The 27,371-nt window shown below is 37.8% G+C and overlaps 1 protein-coding gene across 2 annotated transcripts in view; it reads right to left on the minus strand.

Moving 5' to 3' along the window:
* Positions 1-27,371, minus strand: part of SH3KBP1 (SH3 domain containing kinase binding protein 1) — a 221,619-nt gene that overhangs the window by 169,275 nt on the left and 24,973 nt on the right. Inside the window, exon 2 of one of the 2 annotated variants that reach the window (XM_061999392.1) lies at positions 27,133-27,290. In XM_061999392.1, the coding sequence (XP_061855376.1) occupies positions 27,133-27,290 (158 nt within the window). Of the gene's footprint in view, positions 1-27,132; positions 27,291-27,371 lie in introns of those variants that run through there. The other variant, XM_061999401.1, reaches the window with a different exon arrangement.

The raw sequence follows: 27,371 nt of genomic DNA on the forward strand, positions 1-27,371 counted from the left end.
CAGATCTGCTGCTGATACCTGGGCGAGCTGCAGCAGTGGGAATGTGAAGGAAGGGCAGAAATAATTTTGTGGAACACACTCCACAGACACACCAACATCCCAATGAGCCTGTTAGCAGATTGGTTTCTGGCCAAATAAACTACCGCTGCCTTTTAAAAACAAAAACCCTTCCCAACTAACAGTGACAGTAAAAACAAAATTTTAAGGAAGGTGACCAGTGCATGTGTAGCTAACATATTATTCAGTTCTTTCTTCAGTTAGGCTTTGGCTTTGCCACGTGAATCTGAAAATATTCAGAAAAGAAAAGCCTAATCTGTCCTTCTAGCACCATCAGAAAGTCCACCAGATGAGAAGTAATTGTTCTTTTTGGGCACATGGTAACCCTTTCTATGGGTACTTTGCAATTAAGGCTGTTTTATTTTTAAATACAATGTAAATGTCCCTATGAATAGTAACATCATAGAATTAACCTATTAAGTTATGACATCAGTCTGTAGTGCTGACACAGATACGTTGGATTTTTTGTGCAATTAAACTGATAAAGCTAGATTCCATATGGATGCAAAGGATTTCTGCTTTCAGTATCCATCCTTACTAAGATGTTTCACGAGACACCTCAGCTCTCAGCTGAGCTACAGCAAGAATTACTCCTCTGCCCTCTCAGACTCGGATTCTCCATTATCTGTCTGTAGAGGATTTTACATGCTCTGTATTAAATGGCAAAGATAGTGACAGAGGCCACTGAAGAAGGTCCAAAGAAATGTGGAGTTTTTAGTACCTCTTATGCCTCAGAACTAAAAAGAAAAGAACAATGTAGGAGATGACAAATGCATTCTCAGACTCCTGAGAAACAGTAAGAACACATAAACAACAATAATGTCTATTTTCATGTGCAGTGAGAGAGCAACCACAGATTGTGAAACGACCCTGAAGCACTTTATTATGGTGATTCAGGCCCATTCATCATTTCAAGGGAAAAACAAGCCTCCTAGAACCACCATTACCACCAAAAAGCTAGTCAGTACCCACATCCTCACACCAAATAGTTTGCACCATTTTTCTCTAATAAACATACAGAGGCTTTCATCAGGATATCATTCTTAAATCCAACTGAAGAATCCATCAGTAACAATGCTGGTTGAATGAAGCTACAGGTCAGGATCTTGCTATTGCCAGGTCAGACTGGATATCAGCTGGAGTGGAAAAGAAAATGAAAAAGAAAAATATGCCTTAATTTCCCCTTATAAAGAAAAGGCTTAGAGTGATCACAAAGTCCCCTTTCTGTAGCACTTCTCGTGATGTCCAAGCAAATAGATGAATCCCTACATTTGGCTCCATGCTCATGAGAGTCACAATACTGCCAAAAGTGGAAAGATTTCATCTGTGCAAACAAATATGTTTACTCTTTTTTATTCATTCACCCGTATAATAAACACATTTATTTATTTGAAATTTAAAAGATTGTTTCATAACACAGGAGAATTTCCAAAGCACATAAAAATTCCTAATTTTAGTTTTCATTGCTTTTTCTGCTATTCATAACATCTTTAAACTGTTTGCACCATGGAGTAAACTGAAGCATGATATTTGTAATGCTATCACTTCTCTCAGAATAGTTACATGCTTCTAAATTTATTTAGTGGGCTCTGGAACAGTACAAATCTGTTGCCTGAAGAGAGTTTTGGGGTTTTTTTGTTGGCACATAAGGAAATACATTTTGCTGTTTCATGATTCTTTTTCCTTCCAGAAAAAAACCGTAAGCTAGCACTAACATCATTTGCATTTTAAGATGGACCTCTACTATTCAAGTACTTCAGCACTTTCAGGAAATAGGATTTTAGTTAATTCACAGCAGCCAACAGAATAAATATAAGACAAGAAGAACCAAATGTAGAGCAAATAAATGGTTATTTACTAAATATATAGTACTCTTTGGCATGTGAACACAGATTACACCCAGAGGTAATTATGCCTGTCACTAGTTACAGGTTTTATACCAGATAAATAAAATCTCCAGCTAAAAATCCAATTTACCTTTAATTGTTTGTTGGCATTTCATATTTGGAAACTACTTAGTTTTCCTTCTTTTCATTTACTTCATTTAATGCATCATGGATTAAAACAAAGCTACATAATTTGGCTGATGTAGCAGTGAAAATTTTATGTTTTTTTAATAGCTTGCTAGAATTTAAAATAGGGAAACATTTATTTTGTACAAATATTTATTCCCTTTCATTCTTATTTGTTGAAATATATGTTTTAAGTTAAAAGACAAGTTCAACAATATAACCAACCTGCTTTTGTCCCTTTGAAAATGTAAACAATCCTTGTCCAAAATGCATAGGATCCCAGTAGTATTATCCATTGCTGCAAATTATTTCCTATTGTAAAATCTATATTTATATAGTTATTCTTTTGACATTTAAAAAAAATCTAAATAACAACACATTTGTGATTTAAAAAGAGAAATATGAAAATCGTCCTTTTTATCAAATTCTAATAAGAATCAATTTCTAAGAAAAGAGCTTAGGGCAAAGTAGTTTTAACTGTCCTAAAATCCTAAGCCTTTGAAAAACACACACTTAGAGGTATGTTTTAATATGCCATGCCTTTAAATATAATCATGGGCAGTATTTCTACGAGGAGCATGCTTTTTGGTATTCAGATAAAAATCTGACAAATACAATAACAACTTGAAATTTTAAAAAAAACAGAGTTCATAACTGACTTTCAGAATAGTTGCTAAGATCTTCACAGATTTCATCCTCATTGACCAAGTTTGAAGCCTCTATCCAATCCTAAAGCAAACTGTACCGCAGTTCCTGGGATGCTGGACTGCATTTACTGCAAGACTACAAGAAGGGGAGCAGAAGTTCCCCTCACGACAGCTCTCAGTTCTGCCAGGAAGGGCTCAAGACACTCATACCAAGACTAAGCCTTGTGTCTCCAGTGGCTCCATGCTATCACAACAACAGAAGGAAATCATCAAGGATCAAGTTGGAGGAACAAAAGTACTGAGGGAGGAAAAGCATTTATACTGAAATTAGGATCTGGATCAGAAACTTGTTGAGGAAGGAAACAAGGGGCAGAGTGGAGGGTGAAGCAATGCAAATTCAAGGTGATGACCTGGGATGCAAGGAGGGGGAGAGAGGAAGGAAACAGAGCAAGTGGGAAAAGGAGGAGGCCTGGCCTGGTTGAAACAAGATGACATGCTTAAGAAGCCCTAGAGGTGGGAGTGAGGAAGGGCCAGTCATAGCTGACAAGGAAGGTCAGGAAGGGGCTGAAGCTTAAGAGTAGAAAGCCAGGAAGAAGGGAAGCAAAGCAACTGAAGCAAGATAATGAGCCTGAATAAAAAAATGAAAAGCAGGAGCCTTGTAGAAAAATAGTTTGTTATCATGCAAATCAAAGGCTAAAAAAGTATTAGGTCCTAGGTAAGCTGGCCTTTCCTGAAGTGCTGCATACAATTTTTTCAGTTAAAAAAGGAGTAATCACACTTATGTAAGTAAAGCAAAGGGCTGAGAGAATCAGTGGAGAGGACACTTGAAAGGGGAAATCAAAAGAGCCTGGCCTGTTTGCTAGGTTGAAAATATATACGATTGCTCTCTAAAAATACATCGGAGGGGAAGGAATAGCAAAATAACAGGAAGGAAAGGAACTATTTAATCAGAAATATAAATAATGAAAATAAATGAGATGAGATCTGCCAGGAAGAATTTTATGCTAAACAAGGGAGGAAAATTTTTTGTTGCCTTTTTTCGGTAGTGGTGTTTTTGTTCATTTGATGGGGGGAAGGGAGGGGTTGTTTGGGGTATTTTTAATCATAAGAATGATATCTTGAAAAATATTTGAAAAGAAGATTTTTTTCTAAGTTCACAAAAGCCTCAAAGACCTACCAAGCTACCAAGCCAAAACCCTCCCTCCAAAAAAAACCCTGAACCACCACCTTGAAATCTTTCAGAGCAGAACCTGCTGAGCTGGTAAGAAGAGCTATCTGAGGTGTGCAGGAGCAGCAGGCCCCTCACCTGGAGGCCCTGTCCAACAGCGCCTTATACTAGAGCTGCCTTTCTTCTTCTGCCTCCTGACAGCACAGGAGCCAGTAACACTCTCCAGACAAAAAACACGTGGTTTTTCTCTCTGTCGGCTTTGCTTTTAGCCTCTCAATTCCAACGGCTACAGCCAAAGTCAGTGAGCCAGTAAACCACAGTTTACTGAGACCAGCATACAAAGACAGCATTTTGGTTTGGTTTTTCTAAGCTCTGTGCTCTGATTTTGAAACATTTGTAACACTCTTCTGACATCTCTGGCACAATCCCAAAGACAAAGGTAAGCAGCATTAGCTGAATGATTTTGGCAATACAGAAATGTATTTTATTGGAAGATCTGCAAACTGAAATAACAGGAGTTCTGGATCTATTCTGGGACCCAGCGTAAATCAAAAATAACACCCATGCACATTATCTACTTTGACAAGAGGCTTTGTTCTGTTTTTAACTGCTGTTTAATCATTGTTCTACTTGCATTTGGAATAGATATATTTAATGGTGAAGTCCTGTTTCCATTGAATTAAATAGGAACTGTAGCATTATTTTGAGTGGAGACTAGGATTTTACTCCAGACAAAAGACTTACCTTGGAACTACAGAACGTAGTAGTTGTAATTGGTTAATCTTTCGATTCAGGAGAAAAGCTGGTACAATATACCACAACTGAAAACTTTCATTTTTATTGCACCAAAGTGGTTCCAAAACAACCAGACTTCCTTTAAGCAACATGATCTAGAAATTAACCACAAGTAATTCATCATTTGTTTGCTATGAGGAAAAAGATACATGGGTCCCACAATAGACAACTCTGCAAAACAACTGGTTAATTGTATGCTTCATTCAGTATTTACTGGGTACATTTCTGGTGAAAAAAAGACACAAAGCCATTCCACTGTTAAGTAAGTCATTTTGTGGTACTATTGTAATGAATACTTTTAGATTGCAAAATTATTTTCAAAAGGTCTTCTTTATAGGACTTCTAAGAAACACTTAAACAGGAGTCACAACTTTGGCTGATCCATCTTCCAACCAGCCCACCCTCATACCTATTTTTGCCCTAATGCTCCACTCCCAGACACTCAGGATATTTTATGTTATTTATGTGTAAAATAAAACTACTCTCAGTTTAAGTCACATTGTTTATAGATGCCCTGCAACTCCAGACTAAGGGCTTCAGCTCTCATCACAACCACATCTCATCTTTCGTTCAAGACTGATCATTCTTTTCTTTCTCTTGCAAAGAGGATTTTGGAAGCATGACCCCATCTTAACTAGTTGTTTTGCCCACCTGAGTACACAGGCACACTGATAAAGGCTACTATGAACTCATGCATCTGACATAGGTTAATATTCACTTCCACTCATCTTGAAGCCTTTCCAATACATCACTTCCGTAAAAGCTGAGGGTGAGAGAAGAGTATACAAAACCAGCCGCACCCAGAATGTTAACCCCCTTCACAGTGCAGCTTCCACATCTTATGTGAGTACACTGAAACTAGGTCAGTGCTGTAAGAACAATGGAAGGGAATGAATAAGAACAGGTGATAAGAACAGTGAAGGGAGTGTATGTTCTGAATACATTCAAAATTAGATTTAATTTCTTTAAAATACACCATAAGATCCTATGCCCTCATTTACTTTAAAACATTCCTACAGTAGAAGACTGGGCTGACTAAAACAATCCTCAATGGCTGAGTTAATGGCTTCTTGTACATCTTGTTTTATTTTAATGAATACTTCTCAGCTGCATCACTGCACCATTGACCAGGTTTTAGTATAGCTTCTTCTTCATTTCAAAAATGCAATCAAAAAAAGAAAAATTATTTGGAATTCAGATGTTCTAATGTTCCAAAAGGCCCTTTTACCCTGGCAAACAAGGAGAAATATGTGCACTCAAACTTATTAGCAACACATACTTTCTAACATCAATGAAATTACTTTGATTTGTCTATGATATGACCAAAAAAAACCAACCAACCAAAAAAAAATCTTGCTTTTCTAAAAAGCATAGTTCAGATTAAAACACAGTTGAATGCTGGTATGCTTATCTCTGTCTGCATCGCTGTTACTTAACAGCTGCATTGCTTTTTAAGAAAAATAGGAAAAAGTGTATCAAGTACATAAATTAATAATAATGGAATTGTAAAAATACAATTATTACATTCCCATTCTGTGGCAACCAGAGTGTTCTCTCTTGTACAGATATCTAACACAGAGCAGTATTCAAATGTTTCATCTCTTCTATGACAAACATAAGGCTGTATCTTTGTTTTCTCACAAGTTCAATTTCAACTGCTCTGCATTTACAGATGACTGCCAGCCCACGATGAGAACAAGCTAGCTGGAGGTAACTACTCTGAGTGGGTTTCAAACAGTTCCCAATGGAGTGGTTTCTCTAGAGCAGAAGAGGAGGAGGAGAAGGAAGTGAGAAGGGGAAGAAACAAAGACAAGGAACTCTCACGGGTCGCCACTGTGGAGATTACACTCTCAGGCAGTTTCTACAAACTTCCAAACCAACTTCTAGAAACTTTAGTGTATCCACAAGTACTGTGTTGAAAGGTCAAGTAAACATGGCAGTCACTTCTCACCACCAGCCCACAACACTGTAAAGCAGGCCCCTGAAGCCATCAGGCCTGAGTTACAACTTCAAGTAAGGCAACATGAGGACAAGAGCACTCCAGGCACACCAATCCTCTGTCAACCACCACAGTCCCACTGCAGTCTCTTCAGGAACACTGCCTTAGACACAGATGCAGGTAGGCAGCATTTAAGGCTGGCAGCATCTAAGCTATGTCCATTTAAATACTAAATACAACTTAAGATTTACTGTGACAACACCTAGACATACTGTCTGGGCTTCCTAGAACCTCTCAAACCCTCACATCACTCCCTAGCAACTAGATCCCTATCCTATCAACCTAAAATGTATATTATTTCCCTAAATGCAAGGAAGAAGAGGCATTCCTCTTGCAGGAACCTCACCCATTAGCTGTAAATTACAGTAGTTACAAAAGGCAAGCCAAGGAGAGTCATTCATACCAACCATACGTGGCACATGTGACCATTTTACAAAGACGCTTGTGCAGCTTGAATTGTTACATTTACTTTTAGTACGTAGTTAGTCTACAGCATTAATCTAATCAGGCAAAGGGATTTCTTACGAGTAAATTCTACCCCAAAGGCTAACTGTCACATATATGGTTGCATAATAGTTACAGATGTCAGGTTTTGAGGATTTCTTCAGGCATCTACAAGAGATGACCTTACTACTTCTTTTTCCCTCTTGCTTCCACCACGGCAGACATTAGACAGAACTGGCATTCAAAACAAGACAACAGGCGAGACCATGATTATTTCTACTTTCACCTTTCATGTGTTCTTCATTTACCTAAATCTTTAGCATCTCTTTTTTTCACCTACATGTTGAAATATTTGTAATTTTTTTTGATTGGCATTTAGAGAAAAAACAGTGAATAATATTTTTTTAAAACCCACTTGGCTTCTTTCACACCAAAGGATGAGGTCACAGAGCTGTTGACAATTATTTTAAAACAATCAACCTTTCATTGACTGATGTGATTGTGCATGTTCACACAGCTTAATAAAATACAGGCTTACTCCTGTCTAGAGCCTCAGGATTGCAGCCACAATATCAAATAGTAGTTTTCCAGGCCTGGAAATGCTTTTCTAATAATTTCAAAGACCAAAGAGAGATCCTATCTTCCTTAGTACTTATTCCCCAAATTTGAATCATTATTTCCTAGCTCTTAAGTGCTCTAAAAATGTGGCTCTTAACAGCAAATATATTAAAATTATAATTTTCTTAAATCATTTTCATTGATGGCAAGCTTAAGTATTCCAATGAATTCTAAGAGTCTCTCCAGCTGCCTCCCTTTGCTCCCCCTTAAGTCTCAGGAGCTCAGCCATCAGGCGCAAGAAACTTCCTGCAGAACTCAGAGGGAGGGAGGAGAATGACTCATCTGTGTCTCCCCAGATCTCTGAAGAGCAGCTTCAGCTTGAACATGAGCAAGAGAACAGTCATTTTAAAAACAATAAACGACTCTGGCTCCTTCAGCTGCTACTGTGACCTGATCTAGGTGGACCTGCTATGGCAGGGGGGTTGGACTAGTTAATCTCTAAAGGTCCCTTCCAACCGTACCATTCTATGATTCTATGATACTCAAGAGTCAAAAAAAAGTGGCAAATAAACAAATGTCTGAACTCTTTTGACACAGATTGGGGGACAATTTGTGCCAAAAATTGTTCAAAGTGTCCAAGGCCCTGAAAGGCCTACATCTACCTAATCTAGCTAATAATACATCTTATACATCTCTGGCATACCGTGTGAAAAGCTTTATGAGTAGTTGAGGACTTCCAGACGTTTGTTTCCAGATGTTTGCCACTTTCGAGCAATCAAACAGTTCAAAAGAAGTTAGAGGCAAACAGGTGGCATCCAAGGTTCATGACGTTTCTTAGTCAAGAGCAAATTCATAAACCATGAGAGTAGACTCAGTATCAAAAACTATGCATTTCAAGATGTTTTCTTCACAGATTACTTGAAGGAGTTTCAAAATAAAGAAAAGCAAACGCACATACTGCATATTATTAGTAGTTTTCCGTGCTCTATGAAATCAGAAGGGAAAAGATACTAACTAGTGCAATAGGATCCACAGGCTTCTCTAATGTGATCTCATCTTCCCCTTTGTGTCAGGGATAGGAAACTTTATACCTGGTTTCTCATCTGTTCAAGTTGGCATCATAGGCATGACCTGAAACTACAGCTTCAAGTTTTAGGACCATAACTTTGTGATTAAGTTTGCAGTTTAAGGCTGGAAATGTAATCTTTTGGGATTGCCAGAGACTGCTTCCTTGTCCTGATAAAGCTGTACTTGTTAGAGAATCCATTCCCACAGTCTTGCTAGGGGTCATTTTCCCCAGGGTGCAGATACAAAACACAACCTGTGGCCTTGTCAAGGAGCCTTGTGAGGGGTTTAGACAAGCTCCCAAGCAGCCAGACAGCTAACCTCCTATGGCCTGCACCTACCAGAGTGCTCTGGAACCAAACTGCAGGTGAGGTCACTACTCCTACTTTTGCAGCAAATTCCCAATCATCCTCTGAAGACTGAAACACATTCAGAACCAAGAAAGTGCAAAGATAACCTATTCCATTCTGCAATGGTGACAAATTTCATAAAAAACGAATGCTTTTCAGAATAACCAAACCCCTCAGGTTCAGTCTGTTACAACATAAAACCAGATTTCTGATTTGTACCTATGCTATGTCCCTGCTAATACAGCTATCTCCTTTGAAAACAAGCTGCTCTAGCAGTTGAGAAGAACTTTTTTTCCAGAAGTGTAGTAAGTCCCTAAAGTCTCTGCAAAGACTCAAAAACCCTTTCTAAAAAGTGCAAAATGAAAAGAGTATGGAGATGATGAGCCACCATTACATGATTTAAAATTTTAACAAAAGTTCAGGAATTAAAGAAAAAAAAATTGTAACACTTCCTCTCATTTCTCTAATATTGGTAAGATAAATCCATGAAGCATAAGACATTATATATCCCTTGAGACAAACATTCCCTGAAGTATATACTGCATAATAGCGGTAGTTGAAGCTATGCCAGTAACTTATGTCTCAGGCTTTAGCAATGTCAATTCATCTATTGCAGATTTATGCTGTTTTAATAAAGCACGTTGATCATCTTTCCACGAACTCTGTCTTTAAAAAAAAAAAAGTTATTACTTAACCAATGACCTTTTAAAGTAGAAATACACTGTAGAGAAAACACATTTGATATGTCAGGCTATCATACTTGAATAAACATGGTAAAGTTTCATGCTTTTGTGAGTCAGCTGGTCATCCCATCTGAGTAGGCAGGAACTCTTTTTTTTTTTCCTTTCAAGTAATGAAGGAGTACAAAAAAGAGCTTTGCTCTTGACAAAGGGCAGCTTCTAAGAGTGCCTATAGAATGTAAGATACTCATCGAAGATGATCATTGTCACACTATATGATGAATCTTACCACCTCAAGAGTTACCAGCTTTCACCGCATTATGCTGCATTCTTTAAGCTGGAAAAGTCCTCCGGGTTAGGTCATTTGTGACAGTAAAGTACAGCAATAGTTACTCTTCTCATTTCAGCAAAATGGCTATAAAACTGATGTAGAAATAGCTTCTGCAATAAACTGCTGCAGCCTTTACCTCATCCTTATTGCTTTTGTCAGTCTCTCCTCAAGAGAAGAGGGCAGTTACATTTCCTTCCACAATTCTTTTTACAGGGTTTGCAAAAAGGCAGCAAAATTATGACAGTATCTCTTCTTTTTACTTACAGCAGAAATCAGTTAGACAGTCTCTTCCTAGCTGTTGGTCATTCCAATTGTTGCAGTTCCATTTTAGAGAGTAAAATAATTTCCATATTAAGTAGCATTCTCTCCTCACCAAAACCACTAGTTCTTCCACAAGCTTCATAAAGCTAACATCAAGTAGATCCTCTGATCACACTATTTACATGATCATTTAGGGACACTATGTTCACACAAACAAGTTGCTGCTTGAATCATCATACCAAATAAAGAAGTATCTGAAACTCAAATCAGAAACATATTGTCATTAACTGGCTTTGCTTTTAGCATGCAAATCTGAAAACAGGCAACTAGATGCTGTTTCTGCTTACATCAGATCATGCTTGAATTTATGCAAATTCAATTTATGCAAATTTTAGAGAAAAGACCAAACCATACACCTAGTAGCTAATGAAACAAAAGCAATCATGATAGCATCAACATATCCAAACCAATAATTAATGCACTCCTCTAAAAAAACCACTGAGTTTGAGACAAAGTTACAGCAATTCAGACTACCCAAGAAAAGATACTAATAATTACTGTTTCTCAAAACAACAAGCAGATTTTGCTTTTCAGAGAGTTTTAAGTCCATTTTACAAATATAGATTCATGAACTGATATACAGGTTACTGAAAGTAAGTGGAAATTATTGAACAGATAACAGATGAGTCAAAGTCAATATACACTGCAATACTGACATTTAATCTGGAATACTATGTATCATGCTTTATCATGTCCTGTGTGTCTAACATGTGAACATGTGTTATAAATAAAATTCAGAAAAGTGTTGCTTATATTCTCAAGGGAATATGAGCCGACCTCACATCAATATCTCAAGCAGAGATATTTAAGCACAAAGACCAACAGGATTGATGAAATACTATGGGGGGGAAAAGCAAAAAGTCATCTTAACTTACTAGGAGAGTACTTTCACAACAGCAAGTCATAAAAACTGGCCATTAATAAACTTAGGATAAGGCACGAAGGAACGTTTCTAACCACAAGATCAAAGAGGTTCTTAAGCAACATTTAGGGCATACCAAAAACAAAATGAAGCTTCATAAATGTGAAATACAGGCCCTGCAAGAGTAAGGGGACTGGAACTCTAGGAACCAATAATTTTCCAAATTAATCTCATGCTCTTACTCTCTCATTTATAAATAAATCCATACTTATACACACACATCCCCATGCTAATCAGACACTCTTTTGGAAGGTACTCAGAGTAACATCTCTGTGTCTTGTGGTTGAATATTAATATTTCTACTTCTTGTATGCAAGTTTTTCCAACAGTTCCCTCTAAACATTCTCCTCCATTGATTCTTTTACATCAGACAAGCCTTGAATTCTTATTACTGTCTTTCACACAATGTGGATACTCTTCTCTCTGTAGCTACCTACTTTCTTGAAGGGTTACACAACTTGCAGATAAGTTAATACACTTCTTCACAGGTAAAGGTCACTTAAGTTGTGGGATACAGTGAGAAAGGAAGAGAGCGGGATACACATAAAAGCAAGGTCCACAGAAAACTAGAGTTTAACAGAAGAAAAAAAAAAATCAGCTAAAGGCACTGGAGTTCATCCAGCCTATTAAAGTGCTTCATAATGTTAAAACTTCCTTCATCATTCTTACCATAAGTGCATGTGTGTGTAAGCAGTGGGAAAGGCATCATATTTTTTACTGGAGTGTGAAAAATGCTGCTTATTGAAAGAAAAAAATAACTAGCTATAATTAGAAGTGGAAACTAAAACCAACACTTCACTTGATTATACAGAAAAGGCACCACTTGTTCACAAGATACAGCCTCCAGGTGGGCCAAGAGTCTTATCCTCCACACTTCAAATAACATCCATCTTTACTATTCCATAGTGGAGTAATCCCTATAGAGCCAAAGTACTGTGATCAAAATAATTGTTTTACAGACTCACAGAACGTCTGAGTCAGGAAGGCATCTCTAGAGATCACCAAGTCGAATCCCCTTGATCAAAGCAGGGTCATTGAGAGCAATATACTTAAAGCTGTGTACAGCTGGCTTTAATTACATTCAAGAATGAAAGCTACACATCATCTCTGGACAATCTGTTCCAGTGTTTGACTGGTTTTTCACAAAAATATTTTTTGTTAAGCATTAGGGCCTTATGCAGCCACGTTCTGAATATCTCAAAGGATGGCAACTCCAGTGCTCAATCACCCATAAGAATAAAAAGCTTTCCTTATGGTTTTGCATTCTCCTGTATTTCAATACATGCTCATTGTCTCTCCTCTTTTCTCTGACCACTGTCAAGATAAGCCTAATGTCTCTACCACGTCACATATTCACATACATGGATAACATCACCCTGAGCCTTCTCTTCTCCAGGCTAATCAGTCCCATCTCTCACAGATGTCACAAGCTCCAATTCCCCAACCAGATTCGCAGCTCTTCACTCAACTCGCTCCAGTATCTCCAGCTCTTTCTTGCATGGCACAACCCTGAACTGGACACAGCACTCCCAATGTGCCCCACCAGAAAAGAGAAGAGAGGAAGGATCACATCTCTCCACCTGCCTCCTGACAATGCTCTGCCTGATGCAGCCCAGGAAGCAGGGAGCTCCTTTGCCACAAGCATACTTTGTGGCACTCATGATCTACACTATGTGCACCAGGATCCCTGTGTCCTCTCACCAAAGCTGCTTTCCAGCCACTCAGCCCCAGCCTGTTCTGCTGCCTGAACTTATTCCTCTACAGGGGCAGCACTTGGCATTTCCTTTGTTTATCAGGCTCCTGTCAGCCCATTTTTCCAGCCTCCTGAGGCCTCTCTGAATGGCAGCACGACTCTCCAACACGTCAAACGCTCTTCCAGTTTTATAGCATCTGCAAACTTGCAGAGAGTGCACGCTGCCCTGTCATCCAGCTCATTACTCAAGATGCCGAGCTGCACCAGACCCATTATCCACCCCTGTGGCACACTGCCTGTGACCAGCCTTCAGCTGCACCTCATGCTGCCTGGCACTTCAGACCGGTTTTGATCCACCTCACCGTCCATTTACCTGGTCTGCACTTCGTAAGTTTGTCAATGAGGATGATACAGGAGATGCTATCAAAAGCACTGCTGAAGTCAACATAAACAGCGTCCACTGCCCTCCTTTGCTTCACCAAGTCAGTGATCTCATCACAGCAGGTTAGCATATCGGTTGGACTTGACTTCCCCTTCATAAATTCATGCTAACTACTCCCATCAGTTTCCTTCTTTTCTCCTTTTCCTTCTTAAACATATGAACGACTTTTGTTTTCTGCTAGGCTCCAGGAGCCTCCCCCAAGGTTCCTTTTGATAAAATAAATTTTCCATCTGGAAATTATTTCCTCTGGGATTTTCTTTTGGTTTAGGCATTATAGCAGATTTGTCTACCTTTATGATATATGAATGAAAAGAAAACTTTTTTTTTTCAGATATCAGGCTGGGTTGCAGCAAAGACAGAGAGAAGGGAGAAGGCTTTTTACTGTGGAAGCAAATGTGACCTAGAGTTACTAAATTACATTTGACAAAATAAAACAGGTCTTCAAAAACAAAACACTGAAAATGAAGTTAATTTTACTTCTGCAATTAATCATATCACAGACCTAGTATCCATGTAAGGTCAAGGAGTAGAAATGTAGTTGTGTAAGACATAACTATCCAAGCAATTCCAGCATTCGTTCTTTGACAGCCTTGATTAAAATGCTACTTTTCAGATTAAAATGTGTTCTTTAGAATAGATATACATCCTGTCAGCTGTGGTAAAAAAAAACAGTGAACATATGTTGTGTGTGTGTATATATATATATATCTATCTATATATATGAGCATCTAATCTTCCTGTGGGGAACTATGCTACGACAGTGGTTTTGGCCAGAACCACACTAACCTTTGTCCGCAATAACCTTTAATACATGGCAGTGTGGCAGAATTGATACCTGAGAAGTTACGTTTCCTAAACTCAGGTGTAGATGTTATGCTGAACAACTTCCAAGAAGTTAAGTTGGAAACAGCAAAATTAAGGAAATGGTACAGGCTAGGAGTAGGGTGCGAACAAGATCCTAAAGGAGCTCCTGTATAATCCATCACATAGTTCACAGATATTAGAATGCGGCTTTTACCAACACTGTAAGGAATTACTGAATTTGTGTGATTCGTCCCGTGCCTGCTTCTGCCATGTCTATTACTCTTTGCTCTCTTTCTCTCTTGATCAAACCTGTGCTTCCTCAAACTTTGCTTAGTCACACCATTACTACTCGCATGAAAGCAAGCTAACACAGTAGAAGTTGCACAGCTCTTCTCTCTGCACATAAGCACACCCAGCAGAGCAGAGCTGCAAGGCAACACACCACTGAACACACCTTCAGTTTTGTGCTAGCATAGCTACGATTTTCGCACCGCACGGAAACGCCTCTTTAACATTTTAAGCAATGTCATTTGGTGCCTTAGCTACATTTCCTGTGATCCTCTGAATGGTGGAGTTAGCTTACTATGGGTTCATTTTAAGTTCTTCCAGATACCCTGTAGGTATCCCTTTCACTTAAAAAATATGCTGAAGAAACTGTTCAATCACTCCCTACTAGCTGTCTCATCTGCTAATAGTTGAATACAAAAATAATGCTAGTGTTTTATGACAAAGCTGTTTGAATCTTAAATACTGTTCTAGTATCTTGCACAAATTACACTTCTGTAATTATTTTAGCACTTGATAATTCAATCTGTATATTAATTACCCTCTACTTCCACTCACAGAATTCAAATCAGAATTCACATCACTTCTGTCTTCTAAGAGTGCAGAAAATGTATAGGATAGAAAGATAGGTGGCTAGTAACTATATCCAAGAGCAGCTACATTTAACTAAGAGGCACAGCTGTAAATTCCATGGAGGGAATGGAAAGAAAGAAAAAAAAAAAGACACAAAAGCAGAAGGGAAAAAAGGTAGAGGCTAAGTTGCAACAATGTGCTATGTATGTTAGAAACAACCAGAGTGGAATTTTCTAAATTAGGTACCTAAAATGGTACCTACTTGCAGACTTCTGCCAGCACAGCTGGAGCAGGAAGGCTGCAGATGTGATTTGTAACTGAACCAGCAAAAAACCCCTACCTTCATTACCCAGCAAAACTGGTTTAATTGATTGAGCTTTTACTGGTACAGCCTGTCACTTGCTGTACGTGGTTTTACTAGGTGTCTGTGAAGCAAAGCTTCGCTATATAGCTGCTTTGCAGCAGAAGCTCTCTGGCAATACATTATACTAATACTCTTAAAGATAAAGAACGATGGTACAGACAGAGAAAAAGAGATGCAAGTTTCTACCACAAACAAGGCTGCTCAACCATAACGTTTACGTAGAACAATTTGGGTTGGTATTACCTTATGCTGTGTATTTTTGCAGCAGATAATATCTACACACATTCAGAGTAAAAGGAAAAAATATTTCAATTGGCAACTGTTAATATCACAAAAAACAAGGAATTATGTTTGTGACACAAAATAATCTTTACTGAATAATTAGTACTATTTTGATGTATTTTTGTACACCTAGAAAAGCACTTGTAATTAATTGCTCTGTATTTTCACTAAACCATTATTTGTGACACCTTTTCATGAGACCTGTTTATGTGTATTTCCCCAAGAGCAGCAGGATGCGAAAACTTGCTACTTTGAGGTGAAGCTCAATAAAATGATGGTATCAGTATAATGGCAGCATGGTAGTCATAATGCCATTTCAAGTTCAAGTCTCCTCCTCCTAATATATATCATGCTCTAACGATGCACACATCCCTTTTCTCTCAAGCAGTCTAACCAGCTAATACTAACTGGCCTTAACTAAATATAATTGCCTGTAGCCAGTATTTATCTTTAATTTTGTTGTTTGTTGCCAGATTTGATGAAGGGACATGGAGCCTGGGAGCTTAGTCAATTTTTCCAACAATACAATGTAGTAGGAGAGGGTAATTTAGTCTCTCCCTGAAATCTTGTTTTCACTTTACCAACGCCTGAAAACATCAGTAGGAAACAAATACATCTGTTAGCATTCATTAGCAAATGTTGGTGGTGTTGCCTGTTAAAACTCAAATCTCATTTCCCTGTCTGTCCCTCCTAATACATTCTTCAATGGTATGAGCTGAGTAGTTCATTTTAGTACAGACAGGCTCAAAGGCACGATTGAAAAAACCTCCACTAATATAACCAGTCTTCAAATAAGAATTACTCTCTAACGCAGGTATAATAACTATTTTTTCTCATTCTTTATAGTGTTGAGTGTCATGGAGCTGCAATTTGACAGCAGAAGGACATGGTACACAGACTGGAGAGGCAGGTTACCAACACAAGTAATTCCAGGCAAGGAAGCACTGAAGGAGTTCTTCAGCCTTGTAATTTATATGCCCAGTTTCAAGTTCATGAGAAAATAAAAGCCTCAGAATTTGCCGAGTAGGGGAGTGGGAAGAGAAGGGCAGCTTTTAATGGAAACATAGGAACCTTAAAAAGTAGAGTATAGCCACTTTAAAGAGATGAAATAAAAATTACCCCTGTAAAAGTATCTGAATACTCACTAAGGAAACAATGAAAAGGTAAAAATTTATATCACATTATTACACAGTGTCACTGCAAGTGTCACAAAGCTTCAGAAGAGCAAGCAACAGACATTGTTACCTCCTTGTATTAACTGTTTCAGAAATAAAAGATTAGTGTTATACAATTGCTTAGTGGAGGAATGAATTTTGTAAACAGAAATCCCTTTAATTTCTGATACTTTAAACTTGTATGTTCTGGTTTTAGACTTAGTGTCTCTTTCTGCATATCACACATATACATTATGTGTGTCTACTACATGCATACACAGGCATTGCTGAAAACATTTTCAAAAGAGATTTTACTTTTTAAAAAGAACTTTTACTTTACAGTTTAATGAGGCGTTTCTCTCTCACCACTTACTCAAAATATTCCTCTGATATTCCAACAGACAGTTTGCCTAGACTCACATTGTCTGAAAGGCTTCAGAAGTTCAAACGACCCACTAAAAACACATAGGCTGACAGGACAGAAGTGGTAAGAATTGCCTTAATTGCAGAGCAACTAAAGACTATGAAAGGCAGTGCTCAATCCTGGAAGAACTGGTGTAGGTAAGCAGTTGTATCCTCCTAGTCGTTCCATCAACTTCAGTGAACTACTTGTATCCAGAATTTATTTCTGTACAATAGTTTTTAAAAGGATCTGCCTCATTGCTGTTCAGTTAAAGAGGTTTCAAAGTACATGTGAGCTTTCCTTCTGCAGAGAAAAATACTGGAGATATCGCACAGCAAGGTAAAATAAATTTTAACTCCTTCCAGAACTTTAGCTTAGCTTTAGCATTCTATACCTTTACAAAGTATCAGCAACAAACCAGGTTTTGGTTTTCAACTAACTGTCATTATTTCTGACAATCTATTCACGAGAACTAACAAACTTAAATTCACAACTGTAGGCTTTCAGGTGCTTTCAGTTTGAAACTATAGGTGTCACAAAGAAAGGTAAATAAAAGTACACCACAGAGCATTACGAATCAACTGAAGGTCAAAAAATGAAGAAGCTGTGTGGGAACAGTAGAAAACAACTTAGCATATGTCCTTTTGTACATGTGCAACAGTATATTTCAGGTTGTTGCAAGGACTTTTTTCCATGAAATAAATTGTACAGAAAATATTCAACTAAATTTTAGAAGCAGACTCCTCTAAAACAGAAGTGAAGCGTTAAAAAATTTGCTGAAATCTACATTGAAACATGTATGCAGCACTTTGGTAGGTGAATTTTAGGCATTTTTAATTCAAGATAGTTGAAGTGGTAGGCATTTTTCCATCTATAGTTGCCTAATTCAATCCTGAAAGGAGAGTAAGTCAGGTCATCTTAGAAAGACTTTTAAAGGAGGAACAGGTTATGTTTTGTTTTTGTACTTAATAGTACAATAAAACTAAGACACCGGACATTAGGGAAGGAGAAAGAAAACACTAAGACTTGCATCTAACCTTCTTCTGTCTATAGTTAGCAGGTGTTCATTGGGTCAGTGATTTGGCAACTGCTGATGACAGTGTGTGAACCACATACCTAAAGTGCCACGGCTACATAAGGGAGAAAACATGACAATGTATAGTAAAGTGGGCAGGCTGCTCACATGCTGGCAGGGTCCAGGGGTACAGCATGATAGGGAAGTTTGGAATGAGGACATAGAAATGTAAAAGAACCCCTTCAAGAAACCAAAAAGCTGATAAACACAGGTGGCAAAAGTAAAGCTGGATGATATAATGCTCTTGGCATCAAGTAGGAAGAGAATATTTTTAATCCAAAATGATAAAAATGAATTTTATTTTCTTTGTGCTACTAGTTAATAAGCAAATACTGACAAATAAATCAGATCACCTAAACTCACTTAAGCATGTCTAAAATGGAAACCAAGTCTTAAGCTAAGCTGGTTATCACAAAAGAGTCAAAATAATAGCAGTAACTTGTAACTATAAGCAGTCATGAAAGTTAGGAAAGAAGTTTCTGGTTTAGAGTTGTTTTCTGCCAGAAGAATGTTTTTAAGGGGTTTTGATGACAGTGGCCTATAGCGTCTGTAAGGCAAATGCAAGTTCTCTGGAAGAACAAGCAGTAAATGAATCTTTCAAAGGCACAGTGAATCTCCATGCAGTGGGAAATGAAATAACCAAGGATTTGTGAAGCAGCAAATACATACACTCAACATCTAGCACAGTGCTGAATGACTTGTGGTGCATTTATCTTAATATTCCCAGACACACTCCCACCCCCCCATCCCCTTTGCAAGAAAAGAAGACAAAAAAAATAGAATGAATAAAAGCAGAAGCTATTACCCCTTTCCATAAAGATGACAGGTTTGCCTTGTTCCTTCCTCCAAGGGTGGGAGATACCAATATTATTTTTTAAAATGTATGCTCTACTTGTTTCTTCCCTTCCATCTCTCACCATCTCCCGCCACAGCCATCATCACTAAGTATCTGTCACTGAAGAATAAGTCTGAAGCCAGAGTAATTCATCCTATTACGTGACGGTAGTTTACTTGCACCTTTGTCTTTTCTGAGGGTAACTGAATGACTACCAAGTCTATATATAAACAATAATATATTTCATATGGCTGTAACAGGGCCAAAAAAAAAGAGAATTAAGAGACATATATTAGTCTCTTTCCAACTCTGAAAAGAACAACATGTGCTGTTCTGTCTAGCCAAAACCAGGACATATACTCTGCCATATTATATTTTACTAACAGTACCAGTGAAATTCTAGTAGAGTAAATAACCAAGTGACAGCAGGACGGTCCCTTTAACGACTCTGTCTCCACCAACAGCTTCCCAAGTAGTTCTCAAAAGATTCTAGGAGAGAACTGCAACACTTACAGACACTGAATATTAAGATACCTAATTAGTCAAATACTACTTCCAGGAGCAAATAATGCCAATAGTTTTCCATTCCAGTTGATATGCTCTTTATAAAAACATGAAAGATGTTAAATGATACTTCAGGGGAAAAAAAACAGTACTTCTATACATACAAGTAAAACCACAAAGCAACAAAGAAAACTGGAACAAATAAAAAAACCAACAAGCTCCGACATATGCACATATACTCAGTATTAATAAATTACAGTGTTTGATCAGGACGGGAATATTCAGAACTAAATAGTATCATTAAGTCATGACAGCAGCAGTTAAAACAGCTAGTCTTACAATCCCAAATTTTTCCTACATGTCCCTCTTGCTTTCATCTTTATTCTTACTTACTGTTAATGTTACTTAACATCTAAGTAACACAAACTGAAAGACAATCAGTAGATGTAGCCCAGATGCAGCTTGGATTGTTCTAATGGAGTAAATGGAATATTTGGCAGACCAAGCTTGAATGCAAGCACAATCTTTCACAATTAATGAATATCAAATGCTGTAGTTACACCACAAGCATTTACAATAATGTTTCTCTTATATCCATTTTTGCAAATGGACATTAAAAAGAATCAAAATCAGTTAATGTTCCATAAATTCAAGGGAATCTATCTCAGGGCTACATAATTAAATTGCAAGAAGTATGAGCAGATATTCTCATGTTAGCATCAAACAGAAGCAGTACTCAACTGCAATTCAGTTTCTAGGACCTTGTGCTTTCTGTTACTGTGTTTGAAGAATTCTGATGAGGATTTTGCTCCTGTTAGGAAAAATAAGATACACAGTTGAAGCCTCTGTAAATCCAGAACTGTAGAAATACGTTTTACAAGACATTTGTATGCAAATGCTCCTAGGCACCTCTGCAGATCTTACCTACAGTGAAGAGCTTCTCACAGCAACCTGCTCCAACAGTGAAACAATTGCCAGAAAAAGTGTAAAAATGAATCACACCGAAATACATAGATTACTAACATATCTACTCATACATAAACAAGCTATGGAGAAAATACAGACATATGGAGCTTGGAAAGTTGTCAGTGAAAAGAAAAAAAGAAAAAAGAAACTGAGTTCAGGGAAGAGAAAGTACAAGGTCAGGTCTTTGTCTCCCAATCTTTTAGAACTAGGCTGGAGAAATGCCATCAAACACCTAATCCTCCCCATTCCTTAAATCTTTATGGAAACTACTTTACAAAGCTATTGCCAAAAATACATTGACTTCCCTGCATAACAAATATGCAGTTTCAAATAATAATAATAATAATAATATATAAATAAATTGTGAAGAAATTGAAGCTGCTTTAAAGAATTATGGTATTACAGCCCTAAAGAAGTTCTGTCTTTGAAAATACAACTTCTAGATAGCACATTCTGTGTTTGTTTCAATCTCTGATTAGGTTCCCCTCCTTTTCATGGCTTGGAGACTCAGGAAGAGGTGGGAAAAGTATTTAGCTTCCTTTTTAGCAGAAAATGATATAAATTTAAAATTTATAACTTAAACAACAGCACATTTGAAATAGAAATACTCTACTGATATTTTCTTAAGAATAGACAAACCTGAGCAAGAAGAGAAAATAGCTGACTCTCCTTAGTCTATTGACTTATACAATCTACACTGAACACTGTCAGTGAAATAATATTATGCATATTTAAATAACAATATTTCTTATTTTGGGGTTTTTTTAAACATCAGCAATTACAATGCATATTAAAGAATGAAAAGCAATACATTCTGGTTTCAAACTCCTCAGTTTTCACCAGTTCTATCTATATATACTGACAATTAAGCCATTGCCTTTTCAGGTTACTTTGTACTAATAACTTGCTGCAATATAAAGTACTAGTCACCAAAAGCTAATAAAAACCTTAATACTGAAGCTTCATGTTAGCGTATGTCCACTACATAACTGCCACATATATTTAAAACTCTCTCACTTTTTCATAGTTCATAAAATGCACACATACCGCTTCCCACAAAACACCCAACAGCTGACAGCCCCAAACAGCAATCCTTTCCTCTCCATTCGACACACTAACCCCGACCCCTTCCCCTCCCAGTAATTCCCCTCTCAAAACCTGGCATCAAAACATATCCAATAAACTGATCACCACGGGACAGCCAACACCACACCCCATGACAAACATACAGGATCCATTCTGCTGGCACGGAGGGAGCACTGCACCCTTTCCATCCACCTGAGAATATCATCAGTTCCCTGTGACAGGGAATGGGAAAGAATTGCTGTCACTGCCAGGGAGTCTCACATCACTTCCAGGCCAAACACCCAGGGTAGCCGCCTCACTGGGAGCTCCCTCACCTCCTCCTCCGAAGCCAGACAAACAGGTTGAGGCGTGACGTTACTGGTAATCATGCCTTGGGCATCCAGGACAGCCCGGAGTGCTGCTGCCACTCTGTGCTGAATTCCCTTAGAAAAGCAGATGCTTCCAACTCAGAGATTAGTGACTGGCACAAGACCATACTGGTGGATCTGTGTCTGTGGGGCAGATGGGCTGAGAGAGGGCAAAAGACTTTGCTTTATTAGTTTTGCTTTCACCACTGCAAGAGTAACAACAGCAGCAATAATAAACAGTAAGACATCAGTGATGCTATGTTTCTCCCCACAAAATCCTAATCATTGTTGACAGAAACAAAAGCTCAGAGACGTTTTCACATGATATCTGAAAGTTTCTTTCACCAATTATATTGCCTTGTATTTCACCATAAGGATAGAGTTTAGTAGCCATATCCTTAACTTGGAACAAGAAACTAGTACTCCTGATTCTCATTCCCAGGATGACATAACACTTAGGATGTCACAATTTAAAACGCTTCCTAAGAACAAATATGTAGACGGTATTCTAGCAAGATTTCCAGTGAAAAAGTTCACTAATTGAATTGCAAATTCCTGACAAATATGCAAAAAAAAAAAACCCTGTAAAAATTCGCTGACCCATAAAAGTTATCTTTTCAGGTACAGACAGAAAAACAACTGCTTTCCCTAGCCTGCATACAACCTCTGTACCTCAGCAGATGCCACAACCTTCAGAAACAGCTACTCAGGCAAAGCTGGCCCAGATATCAACTTCATTAACAGCATTCAGAGACATAAGGAGAGTAGCAAAGGCAACACTAACTTATGAGCCACGGAGCAAAGGTAGGCACAGCAGGAGCAGAGAGTGCAGTGGCAAAGCAGGAGGGAAGGACAACAGAAGTGGTAGCAAGCAGCAGCTGGAGGGCCAGAGAAGCAGAAGCTATTGCAGAAAACGAAAGTGTTCTAGGACATGGGGAATATTCTTTTCACCCTCCCAGGAGCCAAACCACAGTTGTAAAGGGGCCCCTGAATGTGCACAGGCTCAGTACCATGAATGGTTTTAGGAAAGCACTAATAGGGATGTGTAGGGGAATATGGAGTGTATAACACGCACAAGGGTCTCAGCAAGGAATCACTCTGTGTTTTGCTCACAATCCCCTGCAATCCCTCCTCTGGCTGGTCGTGAAGATTAAAAACAAATAAAACATACTGAGAAGAAAAGTAAATGACAAGCAACAGATAAGGATCTCCACTATGTACTTCTGCTTCAGCATGCACATCCCTGACATCCTACAACTAATTTGCACTACTTAAAGACTGTATTCTGCTTGTATAACAAGAAATCCAGGTTGCTGTTCTGACCTGAGGCAGTAGTACAGTAACACAAAGCCCCTGTCCTGTTTCATTGATCATAAAGTCCAAGCTATATATACCTCAGCTTCAAAAACAACCATTGCCGTATTTCTTTCTAATTTTAAAATAAATTTACCTCCCCAATTCTGCTAGTAATGTTGGCAATCCTCTGGAGTACGACAAGCCTTAAGGCTGTCACACGCAGCAAATTCAGTTTACCAGTATAACACCATCCAATTGCATACAGAATTTGTTTTGTAAATTAAAACCAGCAAGCATGGCTCTGCACCACAGTTTCCTGCTTTCTAGATCTTCGTCTGCTATCAGCAAAATCTAACTGTCTTGGATGCTGTCACACTTACAAGCACAGTTTTACACAAGGAGATTGTTAAAATAAAACGAGAAAAAGTCAAAAGCCTCCCATCTTTCTCCTAATGCCATTTTCCTAATATACTGCACTACATCCACGTTTACTTTATTTTCTAGTTAAAAAAGTAAGGATTTGTGATTTCCCCTTGATGTCTTCAAGCTAGAAATGTATCAAAAACCAACTTTATATCATGCAAATGAACAATACTGAATCACACCAACTACCTCCTATTTTTCTACTAACTTCACTACATAGCTGAGGAGTAAAATCAGGAACAGTAGGTAATTCTCCACTTACACTTCTCTTTCTCTACCTGAAAAAATGAAAGAAAACTGAAAAAGACAACAACCAGACACATCCTTCATACATTTCTTATGATAAATTCAGCACCAGTATCTCTAACAAAAGTAGATAAGGCCAGAGGTAAATTAGATCTTAAAGAAGGACCAAAGAATTTTCTCATATGTATACAAACTCCACTCAGAAAATCTTACAACTGATTAACTGCAGACTAATAAGCAGGGAAATCAGAAAGTTTCAAATACCTTTTCTGTTACACCTTGCATATTGAATTGCAGAGCATAAGAAGGGTATGAATCTCCGTTTTTTCTTGTCTATATGTATAGGATACATAAAATTCAGAGCAGTTGTTTTGCAGATTCAAGAACAGGAAGTACCTCTGATATAACTTCACAGTGAAAGTCCCCTCAAAAAAACTAATTGCACATGTACCACATACCTCCCCTTTCCTCTTTCTTTCTCATATCTGTCTTCAGAAAACTCTTCTTCACTGGTCTCCTAAACTGCACTTATTCCATGAAATCTAAAACCACTTTTGCTGCAGGCAACTCCAAAAGTCTTTTCCACACTCACAACGTAGTTCTCCCTTAAGATTTTTATTTTCGTTTTTTAAGCAACACTTCGTATCAATGTCTTTGCATAAACATTCCAATATATTGCATTTCCCTAATTTTTCCATTTCAGATTTGTGTACCCTTTCTCCCAAACTCTTTTGTCATCAAACCGCATCTCTAGAATCTACGAACCAATGCTAACAGAGATCACTCAGGCCTCTTTACTGTGTTACCTCAGTGGTTTCAATTCAGTCCAAACATTTAATTTTTACAAAATCTAACAATTTCTTCGGTATATCATCATAAACTTATTCAAAAGAAAATCAAATCACAGGAAGGAAAAGCTCTTTTCCATAAGAAATTATTCCCTCCAGTTAAAGGCACAATGCAAAGTACCTCAAGAATTTTATTAGTGATTTTCACCTCTGGCTAACTTTCTTAAGTAACTAGTCTTACAAACAATTCTGATAAGCAACGAGAATTTGGAGTTGCATTCAGCTCCACCACTCATCTCTATAGCATCCCTTTTCACTTTTCTCTCAATTACCTTGCTGACAAAACAGAATAGCAATAGGGTATGTGATTGCTGGTGAGCTCAACTCTGCATGAATTTGTTAAAAAAAATTCCATAACTGAAAGTTTACAATTACTTATAATCTTAGTGGACAGAATGATTATTCTGTTCAACAAGCTTTCTTACTGGACTGCTATTTTGTTTGACTGTGACCCTCTAGATGCAAGTAGATTTACACCAGAAAAAATTAACACAAAGGTTTTCATTCAAGACATTCACAAACTAACTATACTTTTAGGTAATTTGTACCTACCACTCTATGTTACATGATTTATAGAGGGAACGCTCAACTATGAAAAACATATTTGGCTTTGCATTCAAGCTGAGGATAAAGAAGAATTTAATGCAGGTTTTAGCTCTTTAGAAAACAGCCCTGGATGCTGATTTTCTTTCTTTTTTTAAAAAAAGAGCAGGTGATGATACTTTATGAGAACATGAAATTCAAAACATTTCTTACTGTTGCTTTAGAATTTTATATGAGAAAAAAGCTATTTATCTTCAGAATGACAAAATGTGAAGTTATTTTTGAAAGAACAGGCCTTAAAAATAGGTACTAAGAAGAGAACTTGCAAACTTTCATAACAAAATAATACTCTGCACTTATTTTGAACATAAAATACACCATCTCCTAAAATTATCAGTAGATTTAAAATATCAGCCAGGAGAAAACTTAGAGGAAGTCTGCTCTTGTCACAGGAATCCCAAATTAGTTTCCTCTCCCTACCCTAAAGTGTGGATTTTAAGAGGCTAAGAAGAAACAGTATCCATTTCCCTCCTCTACTCCCTTTCATCTTGTTGAGGCTGTTACTTCCTCTTAATCACTGAGACCTGACAGAAACAGAGCTTTCCTCTCAGTAGTGACAAGAAAAAGGATTAGGACATATATTTGTCCCTACTGGAATACCTGAGGCTCACATGTGTGCCCCACCCACCACTGTGGACTTGCTAAATTCACAGCCAAAACACTTCCCCAAATTACCTTGACATATACAGCATTACTGAAGCAAAAGTAAATTATTTCCTCATGTGCATATGCCTAAACACATGGCAGGGTCACACAGTTAGATGAAGAAAAAGAAGGAAAAAAAAGATACTTATAGCCTTGGAAAGTCCCCGAAGCTGTAGTAGCAGATTAACATAAAACCTATTTATGTAATTTATTGTAGCTCTCACTCTCTTTTCCACAGTGGAGAGCCAAGTTTATGGAGGTTTATGGAAACTAGCAGCCTAGGTCTGCAATGGCAAATCAAGGAGGCTCAGAAGTACTATTAACTAACCTCATACAGGCAGATATATGCATGTGCACGCAGATGCCCAGTAAAAACTATATATATTTCTACAACTTCAAATGGCTTTCCTAAAACCAGTATTACTGGAAGTTATTTGGTATATTACATGAAATACAAAGTAACCATTTAATAGATTTTAAATTTTCACAGGCAACTGTTGGGAAGAATCCACTTTAATTATTATCAGCTAGCTTAGCCAGGAGTAAATATTCGCAAAAACCTTCTACAAAGCCTAAGAAAGCACTATAGAGAAGAAGCATAGTTACAGAGAAGAGAATATACTGCAAATGCCATGACACATAAGTTGTACTAGAATAATCACTTCATTCCCAGACCACAGTCAAACAATCACTGAATAGCAGAGAAATGTAGGAGTAGCTATTTCATTTTCAGGATATCAAAACTACGAGAGTAATCTTTTCTTTGTAACATAGCATCAATAGCACAGTCTACATATTATGGCTTTGGATATAAGAAATATTATGATAAAAAGGCTGATAATTAGCCTGAACTGTACAGTACACAAAACATATACACACAACACAAGAACAGTTCCACTTTGTACTCACTCTTACAAAGTTGTCAGGGAACAAACCTCTTCTGCCTTTGAGCTGTCCTTCCCACCATCCTCCATCATCTTTCTTGATATTGGTGATTATGTCACCTACAGTGATCGTCAGCTCATCATCATGTTGAGCTTTGTAGTCAAACTCCACTATCGCCTCCACTAAAAGAGAAACACACATACGCATAATTATTGGCTACATCTGAGTTTTCATGTCTTTGAAAGTAATAAGAAAATACCAAT

The sequence above is a fragment of the Colius striatus genome, chromosome 1, assembly GCF_028858725.1.
Source record: "Colius striatus isolate bColStr4 chromosome 1, bColStr4.1.hap1, whole genome shotgun sequence".
Taxonomy (NCBI): domain Eukaryota; kingdom Metazoa; phylum Chordata; class Aves; order Coliiformes; family Coliidae; genus Colius; species Colius striatus.